Source organism: Drosophila melanogaster, chromosome 3L (assembly GCF_000001215.4).
Source record: "Drosophila melanogaster chromosome 3L".
In the NCBI taxonomy this organism is placed as follows: domain Eukaryota; kingdom Metazoa; phylum Arthropoda; class Insecta; order Diptera; family Drosophilidae; genus Drosophila; species Drosophila melanogaster.
The window spans coordinates 23,265,520-23,282,967 of NT_037436.4; the positions used below are offsets into that span (position 1 = coordinate 23,265,520).

The following is a 17,448-nucleotide window of genomic DNA, read 5'->3' on the forward strand; positions in this document are numbered from 1 at the left end:
CTTTCCCTCAATTGGTGTGTTGATCGACTGGACGTATACCCAAGTCAATATGACTGCTGGCATCTTGGTGTAGTGGTGGATGAAATAAGATAGCGAGCAAGTTGACCAGCTCCTCGGTTGTCGTTCTGGATGACAGTCGTCTTCGGTTTCCCCAAAAATTCTTCTTGAATGCTTCTTAGATGAACCGCTTCACTGAGGAGTCAGACAGAGCCATGCATTTGCTTTCGACTCTCCCAAAATATAAAACCTGTGAAAAATCTGCGATCTGCGTCAATTTTTGGGACCAAGTCAGAATCTGCGTAGCCTACTAGGTCTTCACCACTTTGGTTATAAAGCAATCAATGGATTTGAGTGGATTTAAAATAGCGTAGTTCTTTTTTTGCCAATCTAATTTTGTAATAATTATAATTTTGGGTTGAGTTTGAAATAATTTGGTGCGTGCCACAAATGCTGGTTGTTAGGCATCTGCAGTGTATAGGTGGGTCTAAATGATTGCATGTATTGATTGGGTTGGGAGGATTGAGAATATTGTGGAAAACCTGGTCGATATTGAATTTGGGTATCTGTATTGAATTTGTTTAATTTTGAATTCAGGTAAGGATTTGAGTTTTTTATACGGATTTCCGAAATTTTATTCAATTCAAAATTAGTATGTTCTTTATAAATACGCTCACTTTATGCAACAGTAATTAACGATCTTAAGTCTGTAATATCATGATGACCCACAATAGTAGGTAATTGTATTGGTAGTTTTCTAATCAGTATTTTAATGGAATCTTTGATTGCTTGAATACAAATAAGAAATTCAGTTTGGTTATCTTCCAGGTGAAATTTCGAAATCAAGATTTGACGTCGCCTTTTCGCGGAATGCTCTCAGATTTCCTTTATAATGTGTCTCCCTGAAGGTCTGCAGTAGCTTGCAGTTTAGTGCTTGAAGCTTGAATTTTGCAATTAGTTTCTCTTCAATGGTAGACCAATCTTCGACATTCCGAAGTCCCAAGGATTGCGTTACGTGTCCGTCCAAGTTCACTTTAATAGCTCCAAGTAGAATCCTCTGTTGTCGCACATCGTTAGTTTGGTAGAGTAAAATCACGTAGTCCTCTCTGCTTATGAAGATGTAAAGGGTTTCTGGATCATCCCCAATTTATGTTCTTCATGTCTTACGGGCAACGGACAGGTTGTTATAGTTCAGAGCCACGATTTGAAGTGCGGCAATAGTTGGTTCTGCAGTTGTAATTGTAGATTTTTAATTTTTAGTGTTAGAAAATATCTTTTTTTAAATGTTGTTTTTTTTTTTTTTTTTGATTTTGATTTGATTTCACTTAAAAGTGTGCTTTACTTAACTTTCGTAGGATTTTATATGTTGGTTTGGACTTTATGTTTTATGTTTGTTTTTAGTTTTCTAGTTCTACTTCCACTTTTTGAGTTAGACATCTAAATTGGAATTGTAGTCCAATTCAAAGAGTTTTTCCGTATTTGTGTTAAGAATTGAATCGGTCTAAAAAAACTTCTTACTTTTTGCCTTTCGGCGCCTAAATCGGGATGCAAACCGTATATTACCCCATTATTCCAGTAGACTACTTTTAATTAATTTACCGTCCCTAGCTAGCCGTAGAAGTATGCTTGGAACAGTCTTTATTTTTAAGCTTATTCGTGGTGCAGTTGAGAGTCCCGACTTGATTAGTCGGCTTAACTTCTCGGTTCCAAGTAGTTTCATTAGAAACTATATACCCCTTATCTATAATCATTGTCTGACTATAATAGACTTTATCCTATTATCTGTAATCTTAACTCTCTGCCGCTCTTAAAGCAATCGATTTTAACTTTTTTATTACATAATTAGATCCTACTAACAGTAATATTTAATATAGGTTTTTTACATTATATTCATTTTCTCGTTCCTGTTCTCTTTTTTATATCACGTCTATATCTTCTCGCGAATCGAGCCGTACGATACCCGGCAGCGCCCCTCGGTCGGTTGAGCGGGAGGTGTAGCCGTGGGACCCGTGCGATTCATTAAAAAAAAAATATTTAAGAGAACTAGTTTAAAATATTCCACTTTCACTTTTTGTGTTGGAAAAACGAATTGGAATTATAATCCAAGTTGAAGGGTGTTCGCGTCTTTGCGTTCAGGAATTTTCCAAAAAACTGGAACTGATTATAAAATTTAATTTATTTTCTACTTAAGTTTATTTTTTCGGATAATTTTTATGTTCTACCGACTGCGCCAGTCAAATGTTTGCATTTTATTGTTGACTAAGGACAACGCTAAGAAATAAGTTTTCACGTTTTTATTCATTTGATCTCAGCTTAAGACTTAAGACTCTGTAATTCTTCCGAAAGTGTTGATTATGTGAATATACCACCGAGATCGCCCGCTTGGGATATTGATTGAATACAATGAGTCAATGTGATTTGTGTGGTTTTTGCGACTCTTTTGACAGTGCTAATCACGCGAATACTGTGGGAATATTAGTTAAAAACTAAATGTTATATCGCCCGCTTGGGATATTGATTGTAGTGGATGTGGATTGTGAATAACAAATTTTCGCTTAAAATAACATTTCCAATCTTAACTTTATATTTTTTTATTCTTATTATTTTGCTTCAATTTATTTTTATATCGCCATTTAGTTCCTGACAATTTTAAGAGATTGAAGTTCCAGTTAGATTCCAAGTAAATATTATATTTGTTTTGGATTCTTACGCATAATTATATTTTTAACTCATTCATTGTTAACATCTTTTTTGTCGTGATTATAAATTATATTCAAAATATAATTGTTGATCTGAATAGTCCAACTGATACCCATCATGTTCAGGATAGCGAATTATTTTAATGGTGTTATCTTATTATCTTGTTATCTTGTTAATAGGGATATGTAAAATGAGTAAAAATTCGTTATATTTGTTGTCAATCCAAGTTGATGATTTGATGAAAAGTATATTTTGGTTGTTAATGCTTTCTAACTTGTAATTGAGTAAATTCGGATTAAAAGCCCAGGATGTGAAAGTTGCATGCCCATTTCTATGTCTTTAATAAATTGCATAAGTTGTACACAAGGTTCCTGTGGAAGCTTAACGGTATTAGTTATCTTTTGTTTCTTAAATTGTGTTTTGTAGTATTTAGTGTTTATTTTTTAATCTAAAATTGGATGCCCAGCGTATAAGAATAATTTGGGTTTACCTATCTGAACAAAAATGCACATTATTGTGTTCCTGCATTATATTTAGTCCTTGTTTTAATTTGCTCAAGTGTACCGAATTTGGAATAACTGTCAATGCAACTGATGAATAAATATCTACCACAAACTTGTATCGGCAATGTTCAGGATTAGGAGTGCTTTTATAAGGCATTTTGGTGTTTCTATATTCTATCGATAGAAATCAATAGAAATTTACAAAAGTTATAAAAAAAAAAAAATATATCAACAGATTTGTAATTGCATAACAGTTACAGCTCACACATGAACATGACTTAAATACAAGATAATATATTTTGCCTCACACCGTAAGATTAAAAATAACAATTTTAATATGTAACACCAAAATATCTATACTTTTGAAAATAGAAACGGAGTACCGGATATATTAGAATATAATAGTTTTAAGCCGTTTGCTTCACTGGGTTGAACAGGTCATTTTTTAAATGTATGGGGGTGGCAGTTTTGGCGGGTTTTAGGGCGTTAGATTGGGCATGGCCCACTCGACGTTCATACGGACAGACGGACAAGGCTAGATCGACTCGGCTATTGATCCCGATCAAGAATATATATAATTTATAGTATCGGAAACGCTTCCTTCTGCCTGTTACATACTTTTTACTCTACGACTAACGGGTATAATAATGTCAAATTCTACAATAATTAAATTTTTTTTTTCAGTAAATTACTTTTAAAGGACACACATGCTTGCTTTTATCCTTATTATTCTGCAACAAATATCGATCGACTCGTGTCTTCAGGATACAACAATAGTCTGCCAAAAGAAGATTTATCGCAAAGGAAAGTATTACTTATTTGCTATTTTTATTACAGTTTCGCTATTAATAACTTGTGGCATATGAAACGACATGTGTTGGGGGAGGTGGGTACATTATATAAATTGATTTTAGTTTTCCAAGCCCTAAAATGACTTTCGAAAGAACATATTAATGTTCGATGTTCATATCGATCAATGACCGGCAGAAACCTCTCTTTAAATTTTCTTAACCCTTTATTACATCTCTCTGCACTTCGTAATATAGCAAATATGTTCCTCTACTTCTTCTATTGGTTGGCCATGTCTTGCCACCCTGTGCCTTGAGCAATATAAACTGTAAAACTGACGCCTCAGGCTACAATTCTAAAGCTTGCTTGCTTATGTAGGTGGACCTTAGAACTTGTCCAAACATGTCTGCAACTCCGAATTCGAGAAACACTTCACTTTATGAAGCTCCTCAACTTTTCCAGCGTTATCTTAAAATAGTTACGACCCCTAGTATTAGGTCAATAAGCCGCGAATGTTTTGATAACAATGCAGTCAGAGAGAATTAGTTTGCCTTAATGTATGAGATGTAAATCTTAATGTAACCTCGTGTGCAGCTACGAAGTAAGTTTTCAAAAGACATTCGTTATCTCGCATTTTCGTGACATACGTAATACCGGTAATGTTTGCGGCCAAGAAATCTGCATTTTATCTTTGTGGAAGCTCCACACTGACAGCTAATCCTAAACCCGCATCATCGATCTGTGAATGCTAGAACTTTTGCTAATCTCAGTATTCCTTAAACAAATATGAAGTGATCGCCGCACAGTCTTATAGGATCCGAAATGGACTTCCAAAAAAAGAAAACGCGAATACATACATACATACAATGCGCGTCATCAGATTAGCGACCCCAGCTGTATGCCTCCGTTTCATCTTATGTTCTCTATTTTTCCATTGCACGTAAATCTATCAATGTTATTATTTTTTGTTCACTGATATTCCCTCTCTCTTTGAGGAAAAAATAAGGTCCTGAGAAGAACTGTTATCTTTTTAATTCTGCTTTGTTTTACTTTCGGCGAAAAATTGGACAAGTATTGCATCATCAGATTAGCGCCCCCGAATGCAGTTTTAAATATCTTCCATAATTTGAATGGTAGGACAACAAAATTTGTTATGCTGTTCAATTGAAAAGTTTGCTTTAATTTTGCGAAAAAAAATTGGAAGAGGAACGCTTTTATCCTTGCAGGAAAAATCCGATATCATAGCTTTCTATGAATGCGGGCTGTCTTTTTATAAAATTGCAGAAAAAACGGCAGACATCGCAAAACTATAGCCAATTTTATTAAAAACAAGTAAACTTCTTGCAATACCTTGCAATTCCCACGACCCCTCCGCCAAAATTCGAGAAAAAAGTGGTGAAAACCCGAGCAAATCGTTGATTCAAAGTTGATTAAGAAAGCTAAACATTTAAATATATATATATATATATATATATATATATAAGGTATATATATATAAGGTATATATACCTTATACGGTTACATACTTTACAAAGAATCTGGTACCAATATTATTTTACTCTACGAGTATAACAAATAAAAAGAATTTGACTTGAATTGGAGTTAAAGTAAGAACAACGCCTTTATTGATTTAAATCCAATTAGCAACAAAACTACCTAAATGTTGGTTGAACTGATCCAGTCTTCTTAGAATCACAAGTGCTGGGTAGAAGTGGAAGCGATTGGCAAACGGATTAGAATAGTTCTGCTGGGCAGCTCTGCGCGTGCAGCAAAGCTTAGCTTGCATATTGGCATATTGTGTATTTGGGGCTTATTCAAAATGTTAATATTATTGTTGTTAACACTTTTCCCTCTACTTTTTGCTTGTCGTCAAGCGGTCACTAGAAGTAGGGAATCTTGTTGAACTGAGGTAGCTGATGTAGTCATTTAATAAAAGATTGCTCGGAAGTTCATGATGCCATGTGTATACAGCCTGCAATGGCAATTGCGTTGCCACTTGGCGCTATTTAAAATTTACCCACTTTTTCTGGCCAAAACCCATTTTCTGAAAGTAGGTCGAATAATATAATATTAAATGCATGCATTCGTAATTGACCCATATTTAGTGTAAATATAAAATATAAATAAATAATAAATAAATAATAAAATATAAAATAAATTTAGATGGCACCACACTTAGAAATCAGCTGTTCTGCGCACAAAAAAGTTGTAGTATCTTTGTAACCAAAGCGTTAATTCACATTCTATAAATGTGTAGTAGGCTAGAGGTACACATACATAAGTTCAGTTCATAATAGCAACATAGTATATAAACATTAAGTACTTGTTCGCTTTCGGGTGGCATTCTCTCTGTTTCGCAACATCGGCCCTGTAGCAACAAGCATAGAGGCAGATCGCAAACGGAGAGGGAGTCAGTCGAATGCTAAAGCTGAACACGGAAAGTAACAAATAAATCAAAGAGTCCAACTCCTGCCTTTGTGTGTTTTAGTTAATTAAGAGGATATATAATACCCCTACAATATCAGAAGTGGGCCGATCACGAGCCAAAGAGAAAAAAAAAATGAATATAAGCAATGCATCGACGGCGCAATTGAAAGGATGGTTGGGTGAAGTAAAAGAACCAACCACGGGAACAAAAAGAGAATTGATTTTGCGTTTGAATAATTTAACAAACGAAAAGCGAAATCAATTGAAATTATTATTAAAAAACGAGGAAGAAGATTTCGACGGAAGAAGCAATAATAATGTTCAAAAAGGAAAAAGAAATAACGGAAAAGACGACGAAAGTGACAGCGAAGCTGGAGATAGCAACGAAGACGGCGATGAGAAGAGCACTGTGCGCAACGACAAAAGTAACGGCGAATATGACGACAAAAGCGGGATACGCAGTTACAAGAACAACAGTGCAGACGGCGCCCGCAACAACAACAGCGGCGACGGGAATAGCGACGAAAACGAAGTTTGCGACAGCGAAGACGGCGGCGGTGAGAAAATGAACAAAGAATGTGGCAAGAATAAACGAAATACAGTGGGACAAGCTGTGCAAAATATGGATTTATTATTGCGTATGGCAACCGAGGCAGTAAATGAATTTTCGGGAGATACATGTACGCGCAAATGGATCTTACAGGTGAAAAACATAGCCAGCGTTTATGGAATAAAGGAACCGTATATAAAGATGTTGATTGTAAGATAAAAGGAAAAGCATGCATGTGGTTGCATGCAGATCCAGAACGTGTATTGCTACCAACGGAGCAGTTGGCGGCTGAGCTAATATCAATGTTTGGTGAGAGGAAGTCGAAGTTAGAAACAAGGCGAAAATTTGAGGAACGAAAGTGGACAGCGAGCGAAAGCTTTGTTGCTTATGCAGACGATAAGGTGATGCTTGCACATGGAATAAACATGGATAAGGAAGAATTGGTGGCGCTCCTCATTGAAGGTATTCCGAATCAAATGCTACGTAACCAAGCCCGTATCCAATGCTTTGAAGATATCCAGCACATAAAGAAGGCATTTGCGGAAGTGAAACTACCGAAAGTGGATGAAGCAGACAAGAAGGTGGCATCGGTGAACAATAATAGCAGCACACTCTTGCGTTGTTTCAATTGTAATTCGAAGGGACACTGGGCCAAAGAGTGCAGGAAGCCAAAGCGCGAAAAAGGGTCATGCTATGCCTGTGGTGAGATGGGGCACTTTGCAGCAAAGTGCCTAAAAAACAAGAATGGGGATGAAAACAATTACGTAAGATATTTTGAAATTAATTTTATGAACAATGCTAAATCAAAATTTATTACAGCATGCCTCATAGACACGGGAAGCCCCATTTCGTTCATAAAAATTAGTAAAGTACCCAAAGATGTTATTGGAGTACCAGTTTTAAGTTCATTTTACGGATTAAACAAAAGTAAACAAAAGTTGAATAAAATACACTTTAATTTAATAATGGTGGCAAACGAGTCTATGAATCATGATGTAGTATTGGGAAGAGATTTTATGGAAGCATGTAATTTAATCTTGAATCTGGACACCTTGAAAATTATTACAGTGGATAAAATTGAAAGTCGATGTAACAAGAAAAGCGATAAAATGTTAAAGGAAGAAAATATGTACAACAATAATAAAACAGTTAGCGATAGTGTTAGTCAAGGTAGTAGTAAAAGTCAAATGAGTAGTGACACGGTTAAAAATAAATTAGAGAAAGCTGTCAATGCTGAAATAAGCAAAGTGGAGAGGGAAATGTTTGAAATTAATGTAATAGACGACTCAATTGATTACAAAATAGGTGATCAGGTGGATTATGGTATAAAATGTCAATTTATTGACTTTGTAGAAAACTGTTATGTTAATAAAGAAAGACCGAATGAACCGGAGATTCGGTGCGAAATACAATTAAGATTAAATGACCTAAAACCGTTTAGTTGTTCTCCTAGAAGATTAGCATATACTGAAAAAGAAAAGCTGCAGATTATCTTAGATGAGTATCTAAAAAACGGAATTATTAAACCGAGTGATTCAGAGTATGCATCTCCGATAGTGTTAGTGAAAAAGAAAACAGGAGACCTAAGGATATGTGTTGATTACAGAAAACTTAACAAAACAATGGTCAAAAATAATTATCCTTTACCATTGATTGATGATCTGTTGGATAGATTAGTAAATAAAACGATATTCTCGAACTTAGATCTTAAACATGGCTACTTTCATGTTTTTGTAAATAAGGAATCAATGAAATATACATCTTTTATGACGCCTTTAGGACAGTTTGAATTTTTAAGGATGCCAATGGGGCTGAAAAATGCACCGGCGGTCTTTCAGAGATTTATTAATAGAATTTTCGAGGATATGATAAGGCAGGATAAAGTTAATATATATATGGATGACATTATGATAGCTAGCAAAGGAATTAAGGAACATATGGAAGTACTTAGGGAAGTTTTTGACAGGTTGACGAGGAACAAATTAGAGCTGAGAATGGATAAATGTGAGTTTCTGCAATCGAGTGTACAATATTTAGGATTTTTAATAACAAGTAAGGGAATACAGGCCAATGACAAGGGAATAGAAGCAATTAGAGATTTTCTAGTACCAGATAAGGAGCATGGTGTCAGAAGCTTTTTAGGATTGTGTTCATATTTTAGAAGATTTATTAAGGGTTTTTCAACGATTGCAAAACCTTTATATGACTTATTAAAGAAAGACAAAGAATTTTCGTTTGAAGAAAAAGAGTTAGAATGTTTTGAGACACTTAAGAAAAAGTTAGTGGAAGCTCCAGTGTTAGGGTTATATTGTTATAAGGATGAAATAGAGTTACATACAGATGCAAGTGCACAAGGTTTTGGTGCAGTGTTATTGCAAAAGAAATAGGATATGAAATGGCACCCTATATTTTATTACTCGAAAGCCACAACAAAGGATGAGGCCAAATATCATAGTTTTGAACTTGAAACATTGGCCATCGTGTATGCATTAAGAAGATTTAGAATCTATGTACAGGGAAAGAGATTTAAAATTGTTACGGATTGCAACGCATTAAGTCTAGCGTTAAATAAAGTAGAATTAAACCCTAGGATTGCGAGGTGGGCATTAGAACTATTAGAGTACGATTTCGAGGTAGTTCATAAAGCAGGAAAGCATATGCAACATGTGGATGCATTGAGCAGAAATATGAACATATTAGTGATAGAAACTAATACTTTTGAAGATAATTTAATTATTTGTCAAGCAAGAGATGAAAAGTTGAAAGATATTAGGAAAAAGTTAGAGAAAACGGAAGATAAAATTTTTGAAATGAGAAATGGTGTACTTTATAGGAAGGCAAACGGTGGAAGATTGTTGTTTTGTGTACCAGAAGAAATGGTAGAAAAAATTTTATATAAATATCACAATGAATTAGGTCACTTAGGGAGAGATAAGGTTATAGATGCTATTGGTAAGATTTATTGGTTTTCGAATATGAAAGAAAAAGTTGTTAGGCATATAGGAAATTGTTTGAGATGTGTGGCATTTTCACCGAAGTCGGGAAAAGAAGAAGGAAAGCTGCATAGCATCCCAAAAAGAAATGTGCCGTTTGAGATAATACACATCGATCATTACGGACCAGTAGATAACGGTAGAATAAAGAAACATCTGTTTGTAATAATAGATGGATTCACTAAATATGTTAGGTTATACGCAACAAAAACAACGAACACAAAGGAAGTGATTCTAGCGTTAAAGGATTATTTTAGATCATATAGCAGGCCGAAATTTATAGTATCAGATAGGGGGACCTGCTTTACATCCGAAGATTTTGCAAAATTTATGGGAGAGTATAATATTAAACACATACAGATAGCGACAGGTTCACCCCAGGCCAATGAACAGGTGGAAAGAGTCAATAGAATAGTAGGTCCTATGATAGCTAAATTAACAGACATTGAAAAGGGATTGCATTGGGATGCAGTTATTGAAGACGTAGAATTTTCTCTGAATAATACCAAACAAAGAAGTGTAGCGCAATCTCCCAGCAAGATGTTGTTTGGAATTGAACAAAAGAGAAAAGTTGTTGATGAATTAAGACAAAAATTAGAAGAGTTAGATAATGTTAGTGAAATTAGAGACTTGAAAGAAATTAGAAGAAAAGGATCGGAATCGCAATTAAAAGCACAGAGGGATAATGAAAAAAGATATAATAATAAGAAAAAAGAAAGTACGCAGTACAAAGTAGGAGATTACATTATGGTTAAGAATTTCGATAGTACAGGAGGAGTTGCTAGAAAGCTAATACCTAAACATAAGGGTCCATATGAAATAGAGAAGGTATTGAAAAATGATAGGTTTTTAATTAAAGATGTTGAAGGTTTTCAATTGGCGCGAAATCCATATCAAGGTGTCTGGAGTAGTCAAAATATTAAACATTGGATAGGGAGTAGAAAGTAAATTTGTATAATTAAAGATAAGAAAAGTAAAAAAATGTAACAAATAGCGGCTAAGAACAATGTAATAGTTATAAGTTGGAAATTTCGACAAGATCAGGTGATCTTAAATGTCAGGATGGTCGAATTGTAGTAGGCTAGAGGTACACATACATAAGTTCAGTTCATAATAGCAACATAGTATATAAACATTAAGTACTTGTTCGCTTTCGGGTGGCATTCTCTCTGTTTCGCAACATCGGCCCTGTAGCAACAAGCATAGAGGCAGATCGCAAACGGAGAGGGAGTCAGTCGAATGCTAAAGCTGAACACGGAAAGTAACAAATAAATCAAAGAGTCCAACTCCTGCCTTTGTGTGTTTTAGTTAATTAAGAGGATATATAATACCCCTACAAATGGTACTTTAATCAGTGGGGCTTTTATTAAAGCAAAAAAAAAACCGTGTTGTACCAAAAATTTACTAGAAAAATGAGTTGCATTAGAAAAATAATTTTTGATAATGACTAAACTTTCATACGGAATTTAAAGTCTAGACCGTCAATTAAATGTACCTCATGTTGTAGCTTATTTAATTCTTGCTTAGATAATTGTAATTTCAAATGAATTTTAGCTTTTAGGACCTAACCCTACCATTTCATATTCAGAGTAATCTTATGCTAAAAGGCGGTTGCTATATTTTTTTTATTATTTTTATTATTATTTTGTTGTTATTATTTGAAAATATATATTATTATATATATTATTATCAATATACAATAACTAAATGATTTTTTTACTTAATATAATAGAATATTGGAATAGAAGAAGCATGCGAAATTATAGAATTCTCTATACGAAAATTACTTAATTAAATATAATGGGCGCCCTCAGTTTTTGGGATTTTCATAGATATGGTCTAGTGTAAGTAAACTAAATATCTTTCTGCGCTCTGGAGTTACCAACTAAAAAATATATAACGATCGGTGCCACGCCCACAATTTTTAGTATCATAAAAGGTATGGTCTAGTGTAACCCAATGAACTTCGTTCTGCAGTTATTAATTTAGACCAGAAAAAGTGGGTCAATTTCCTATAGTCACGTGCCAGTTCCGGCTCTATCTGTGGTCGGTAGATGAAATTATTAAGCTTTATTTAGGTGTAGTGTTTAAATTTTCGTATCATACAATTTAATTAACTTCAATTCGTATAATCATGACTACTGTTAATATTAATAATAACAATGGTAAATATGTGGTGAAAAATATATTTATAATTTTAATGGGTATATTTTATATTTTGTTTTTCTAAGTGAGTCCATTTAAATATTCTAAGAAACTTTTACTTACTATCGCATATTTTATTGATTTCATTTGTACAATTTCTTGTCTTGTTAGCTCATTTATTTAATATTAGATTATTATTATTATTAGAGTATTCGAGAATTAAATGATTTTCTGTCTGTCCGTCCGTATGAATGTCGAGGTCTCAGAAACTTTAAAAGATAGAGCAAACAATTCTAGAGACATAGACGCAGACGCAACTGCCACGCCCACACTTTTCAAAAATGTTTTGAAATTTGTTCATTTTTGTGGTACATAAGAAATTTTGAATTTCTCGTATTTCTTTTGAATTTCTTTTCAACCATTTTGTGGTTTACACACTTGCTTATTGTTGGAGATGGCTGAGTTTTAATTCCTCAAAATAAAAAAACTAGAAAATTATTTTATTTGGCAAAAATCAATATGTCTATTAATTAATTAAATTTACTTACAGTTCGTATTTTGTATAATGTTATCAAAATATCTTTTACTTTAGCATTACGGCGAATGGACCATTTGGAGGAAGTTGTCAGGTTCATGGCCCAGTGCCGCCACTCACCCATTGTAGTTCAGACGAAATAGCCGCCGTCCCCGATATGGATATCGGACCCTTAGGGATGAAAAGTCCCATTTTAAATAATCCAGCATTTTCCCACTCTAAATGCCTTCCTAAAATTCACAAAAGCTGTTTTTGTGTGCGCTTTATTGCAGAGCATACAAAAATGCAAGAGGACTCAACTAAAGTAAGTTAAACGGTATTATTTGATAAAATGCTTATCAGAAATAAGTAAGTTTTAACTTGTATTTTCCTAGATATGTAAATCCTTACAGAGAGCATACATAAAATAGGCCATTATGGCCATATAAAGTATATACATCAATAGCCTAGTGGTTAAAACCACGTCCATGTGTACTCCATCGGTTTCTTCTCTGAAACCCTATTTTCGATGTTCTAGCTAGGTATACTTACGTTTTTTGACAATATTTAACTTCTTATTTACCTTGATCAGAAGTGGTCCACGATTTCATAAAGCTGTTATAGGAATTTTCAACGAAAAACTAGCACATTAATTTAAAAGAAATTAGATATTGGTGCTGAGGCAGAAAACACTTTTGCTTTTATTTCGATTCGAAAGCGTTAAATTGGGCGTGACCGACAAGTTTTTGGATTATTGATAGAATTGTAGGTGATATAGTGGTAGTGGAAATCTTCTAAAACAAACTCTTTTAGTTCCGGAGACAGACGGAAATACATCAGCACGAACATGGCCGCATGGACTCGGATGTTCATACTGATTATTTATAAGATTATACATAGATATATGTATATATTTTATTGCTTTGCTAATTTCTTCTGCTACCCAACGTTATTATAATAAATAAGGGAGAATGCTATAGTGGAGTTCCCCGACTCTTAAATACCCGATATCCAGATTGTGGACATGCGAACGCGAAATTTCATCATTTTTCTGGGATATCGATAGATATCGGGGAATAATAAGAGACATTTTAAAATTTCATTAAAGTGTGAGCGTGACCGTTTCAGGCGTTTTGTTGGTGTAAGGCCACGACCACACTTTAGAAAAATATTTTCATATTTCTACACCCGTTAGCCGTAGTGTTTTTGGAAAACCAGCATAGTTGTTTTAATAATTACTTTTCTAATTATTTTTTTTTAACCATAATTATTAAAACTTTGCGAGTGTAGACTGCTCTCTTGCGGTACTTTAAACAGCTCGTTGGCAAGTTTTAGTATCCCTTTCGTGCGTTGTTCACAGTGCTGTTTGGTGTTGTTTTTGTTTGCACATAAACTGCACTATGCACACACTCTCTTGCAGACTGCTCTTTTGCGGTACTTTTAACAGCTCGTTGGCAAGTTTTGATTTTGTGTTGTGAGGAGTCTTAAAACTCTCCACAAATCCGAGTGCAGGGTGCAACAGCGAAGACGGCTGGAATGCAAGAAAAGTCAAGGACGGTCAGGTCGAACGGTAATTAATGGACCTTGGACACCGGCAAAACGGATAGACCGTGAACAAACGGTACCGCGCTGGACCTTGTATTTGAGCCGTTCAAGGGCACGTAGGTCGAACGGTAGCGGTGCGGACTTTGGACACGCACAAAGAGGACGCACCGTGAACTAACGGGAAATTAGTTGGACGTTGTATCCGAGCTGGCCGTGCGCAATAGGGGAAACAACGGATTCCCCGCGGCCTATAAAGGGACGGCGCAAGTGCAGCATGTGAAGACAAAGACGTTCAGTGGGTTAGAATGCACGGAGAAGGCCACGAGGAGAGCAAGGAGGGACGAGCAATACAAGGACCCGGCTTGGTTGAAAGGGTCAGTGGCAAAGTTGGTCCCAAACCGAGCGTTGCCTTAACCCGTGGTCGATACACCCTGCCCCATAACAACCTATACCCATTCGAGCCGGCACTTGGTCCGTTTTCAAGGACACACAGGAAAGAAAAAGAAGGCTAGGAGGCGCAGGAGCAACAGCGTTCAGCGGACGGCGATCATCGGAGGAATTTGCTGTAAAATACTCCAATAAAGCTACTTTAATCTGAAACTTTGTCTTCTCCTTGGTTAGCTAGCCGCTGCAACTCGTAGCGAGCAGGACCAAGAAAAACAGTTCGTTGCAGTGTACAGTGGTTCGAATTCAAAAAAAAAGAGAATGTTTTAGTCGAGTTCCTCGACTATCAGCTAGTATGAATGGGAACGCAAAATTTCATTATTTTCCTGGGATATCGATAAGTGGTGGGGAATTAAGTGAGAAAATATTAAAAAAATTAAAGTGAGCGTGGCAAAAATTATTTGGTAAATCAATTTAAGCAAATTATAAAATTATCAAAAAATATCCTAAAATTTTTTAAAAACTTGGGTCTGGCAGTTATCGGCGGTTTTATGGCGTCAGAGTGGTCGTGGCAAAAAGTTTTTTGCAAATCGATAAAAATTTACAAGACTATTAAAAATGTGAAAAAATAGCAATACCTTTTTGAAAAGTGCGGCAGTTTTGTGGGCGTGCCAAAAAACTTGTGCTGCTTCTTTGTCTCTAAAATCGTTAATTGGTCCGATCTTTACTTCTGCAACATAATGGCGTAAGCCATAAGTATTTATATACCGCAATCAAATCATTTTTTAACTAATGTGTTCCGATGACTATCAGGCAATCGCTAACAAACCTCCTTGGTTTAATAAAGAGTTCTCACACTTAAGAAATGTTAAGTCCAGACTTTATACAAATTTTGAAGCACAGGTTTTCAGTCTACCCTTTTAAATATTTAAGTGCTCGATTAATTTTTACCGTGTTTAATGTTCAGTGTTACAAGAGCTGCAATATTTAAAACGATTAAAGTTCCAGTTCGAACAGGAATTGAAACAGTTTTATAATTTCGCTAACAGTAAGCGCAAAACAACTTCTTTACCTTTCTCGCTATTTTTTGAAAATACTGCAGTAACATCGGATCTATTTTTCAAACTACGTATTCTATGTTACCTCATTCCAAATCTAATATTTTGTCCCACTCTAAATGGGAGCTCACTGCTTTACAATCTTCAGCCTGCCTATGTCGCCATGTCCCGACGGAATCCCTGGTTGTGTAATCAGATTCCGTGCGGGAGCCTTATTCCTAATGAAACGTTAACCTTATCTCTGGAAACTTTCATATATGGATGATGTCCTTTGTGATTCCTCTTCATAAAGAAGCTAGCGAATAGGATGCAAGCAATTACACAGGAATCTCTGAATTGTCGGCTTTTCCTAAGCTTTTTGAAAATGTAGTCTCTAATTTCACTAAATTGTCGGGTTTTCCTAAGCTTTTTGAAAATGTAATCACTCATTGAGCTTTGTAGGTCAACTATATCACCATGTCAGCACGGTTTTATGAGACGCAGATCAACAACCACTCACGTTTTGGAGCTAACTTCCTTCGCAATGCAGGGTTTCAAAAATGATTTTCAAGCAGATGTCAGCTACACTGACTCTAGTAAAGCATTTGAGTCTGTCAGTCATTCTCTTCTAGTAAGGAAACTTGATTTTTAGGTTTCCCTGTTGATCTTCCTAATTGGATTTTAAGTTATCTAAATGGCAGCACGGTACGGGTTCTCATTAAATATTCTCTTTCTTGTATTCTTGAAGTTACATTCGGTGTCCCACAAGGGAGCCTCTTCGGTCCGCTCCCTTTTAACTTATTTATTAACGATCTCCGCTAGTAGTAAAACATTTGCGTGCACGCAAAAAATGTTTAATTATGTATCCAGAAGATGGAAATTTCCTGCCATTTGGACTTACAATCCAATCTTAATAGCTTTCAAATATGGTGCCGTGATAGCGTACTAAACTTAACCCTTTCGCGCCCAACGTTGCATTTGAGCAATTTAAATAAACTGTTATGAGGTCAAACTTAGTTAATAGTAAACAACAAGTAAATAATTTTCTAAGTTGTTTGTGAGCAACCGTGGGTATTCGTGGTAATAAACTTGATTGCATTTAGACATGATACCAAAAGTGAACGGTTTGTCAAGCGAACAAATTAAACGGGCTTTTAACTTCTATTGAATATTTCTAATGACGAAGGATGTGGTGATGAGATGGAAAACATTTCTACGGTACTGGCCTTCTGGAAAATACAGTGATTGAAGTATGAGCCCTGACTCTTGCGTTGTTGTTGACAATTGCCTTGAGAAAATTAAAATTAGCCATAATGGTGTGTATGTAAAATGGTTTGACAATAAGCCTGTTCAACTAATATCACCCTGTTGGAATGTGGAAACGTTTGAGCCCAAAAGATAAAGCATATACATATGTACATTGATATTTCAGGGCCAGCTATTGTTGCTTTATACAATAAAGGTATGTGTGGAGTAGATTTGGCAGATATGATGATGGAGCTCTACAAAATTAACAACCGATCAACATTTTTTATTGTTGCTTGGGAATATTCCCTACAAAAGCTTCGCTACCGTATAGGAAACAATTCAAGTTGATAACCCCAAAACAAAAACATATTCTCCTTATCAAATTTCAATCGGAAATTGCCCATGAACTTTTACATTCCACTGGCACTACTCCATTTGAAAAAAGAGACGTCGAAAAACAAATAAAGAACGAGAAAGCTCAGTAGTATAATTGGAATCCCCAAGCAGTGTTTATTCGCATCAATCAAAGAAGTACAAATTTTCGATAAATCCTACGGTGTCACAACGTTATGATAAAGGTGAACGTTGCAGACTGTGCAAAACTGCAACACAACTG

The 17,448-nt window shown here is 35.3% G+C and overlaps 1 protein-coding gene and 1 long non-coding RNA gene across 9 annotated transcripts in view, besides 11 other annotated features; one reads left to right on the forward strand and one right to left on the reverse strand.

Moving 5' to 3' along the window:
* Positions 1 to 17,448, forward strand: part of nAChRalpha4 (nicotinic Acetylcholine Receptor alpha4) — an 80,780-nt gene that overhangs the window by 58,851 nt on the left and 4,481 nt on the right. For 5 of the 6 annotated variants that reach the window (NM_001104199.5, NM_001316465.1, NM_001259966.3 and 2 more), the window contains 2 exon segments: positions 3,885 to 4,004; positions 12,697 to 12,943. In NM_001104199.5, the coding sequence (NP_001097669.2) occupies positions 3,885 to 4,004; positions 12,697 to 12,943 (367 nt within the window). 6 annotated transcript variants of the gene reach the window in all.
* Positions 414 to 2,318: a mobile genetic element.
* On the reverse strand, positions 615 to 13,651 carry lncRNA:CR46475 (long non-coding RNA:CR46475). Of its 3 annotated transcripts, none has more exons than NR_167859.1 (2): positions 13,202 to 13,651; positions 615 to 1,224 (listed from the first exon to the last, which is right to left on the reverse strand). It is a non-coding gene; the product is annotated as a long non-coding RNA:CR46475 (long non-coding RNA). The 3 variants fall into 3 exon arrangements; NR_167860.1 differs by lacking the exon at positions 615 to 1,224 and adding an exon at positions 10,710 to 12,000 and having other exon boundaries at positions 12,653 to 13,651; NR_167861.1 differs by lacking the exon at positions 615 to 1,224 and adding an exon at positions 10,710 to 12,591 and having other exon boundaries at positions 12,653 to 13,651.
* Positions 1,488 to 2,012: a mobile genetic element.
* Positions 3,060 to 3,376: a mobile genetic element.
* Positions 3,706 to 3,844: a mobile genetic element.
* Positions 6,242 to 11,297: a mobile genetic element.
* Positions 12,339 to 12,434: a mobile genetic element.
* Positions 13,582 to 13,687: a mobile genetic element.
* Positions 13,903 to 13,948: a mobile genetic element.
* Positions 13,949 to 17,448: part of a mobile genetic element that runs on past the window's edge.
* Positions 14,094 to 14,442: a mobile genetic element.
* Positions 16,540 to 17,448: part of a mobile genetic element that runs on past the window's edge.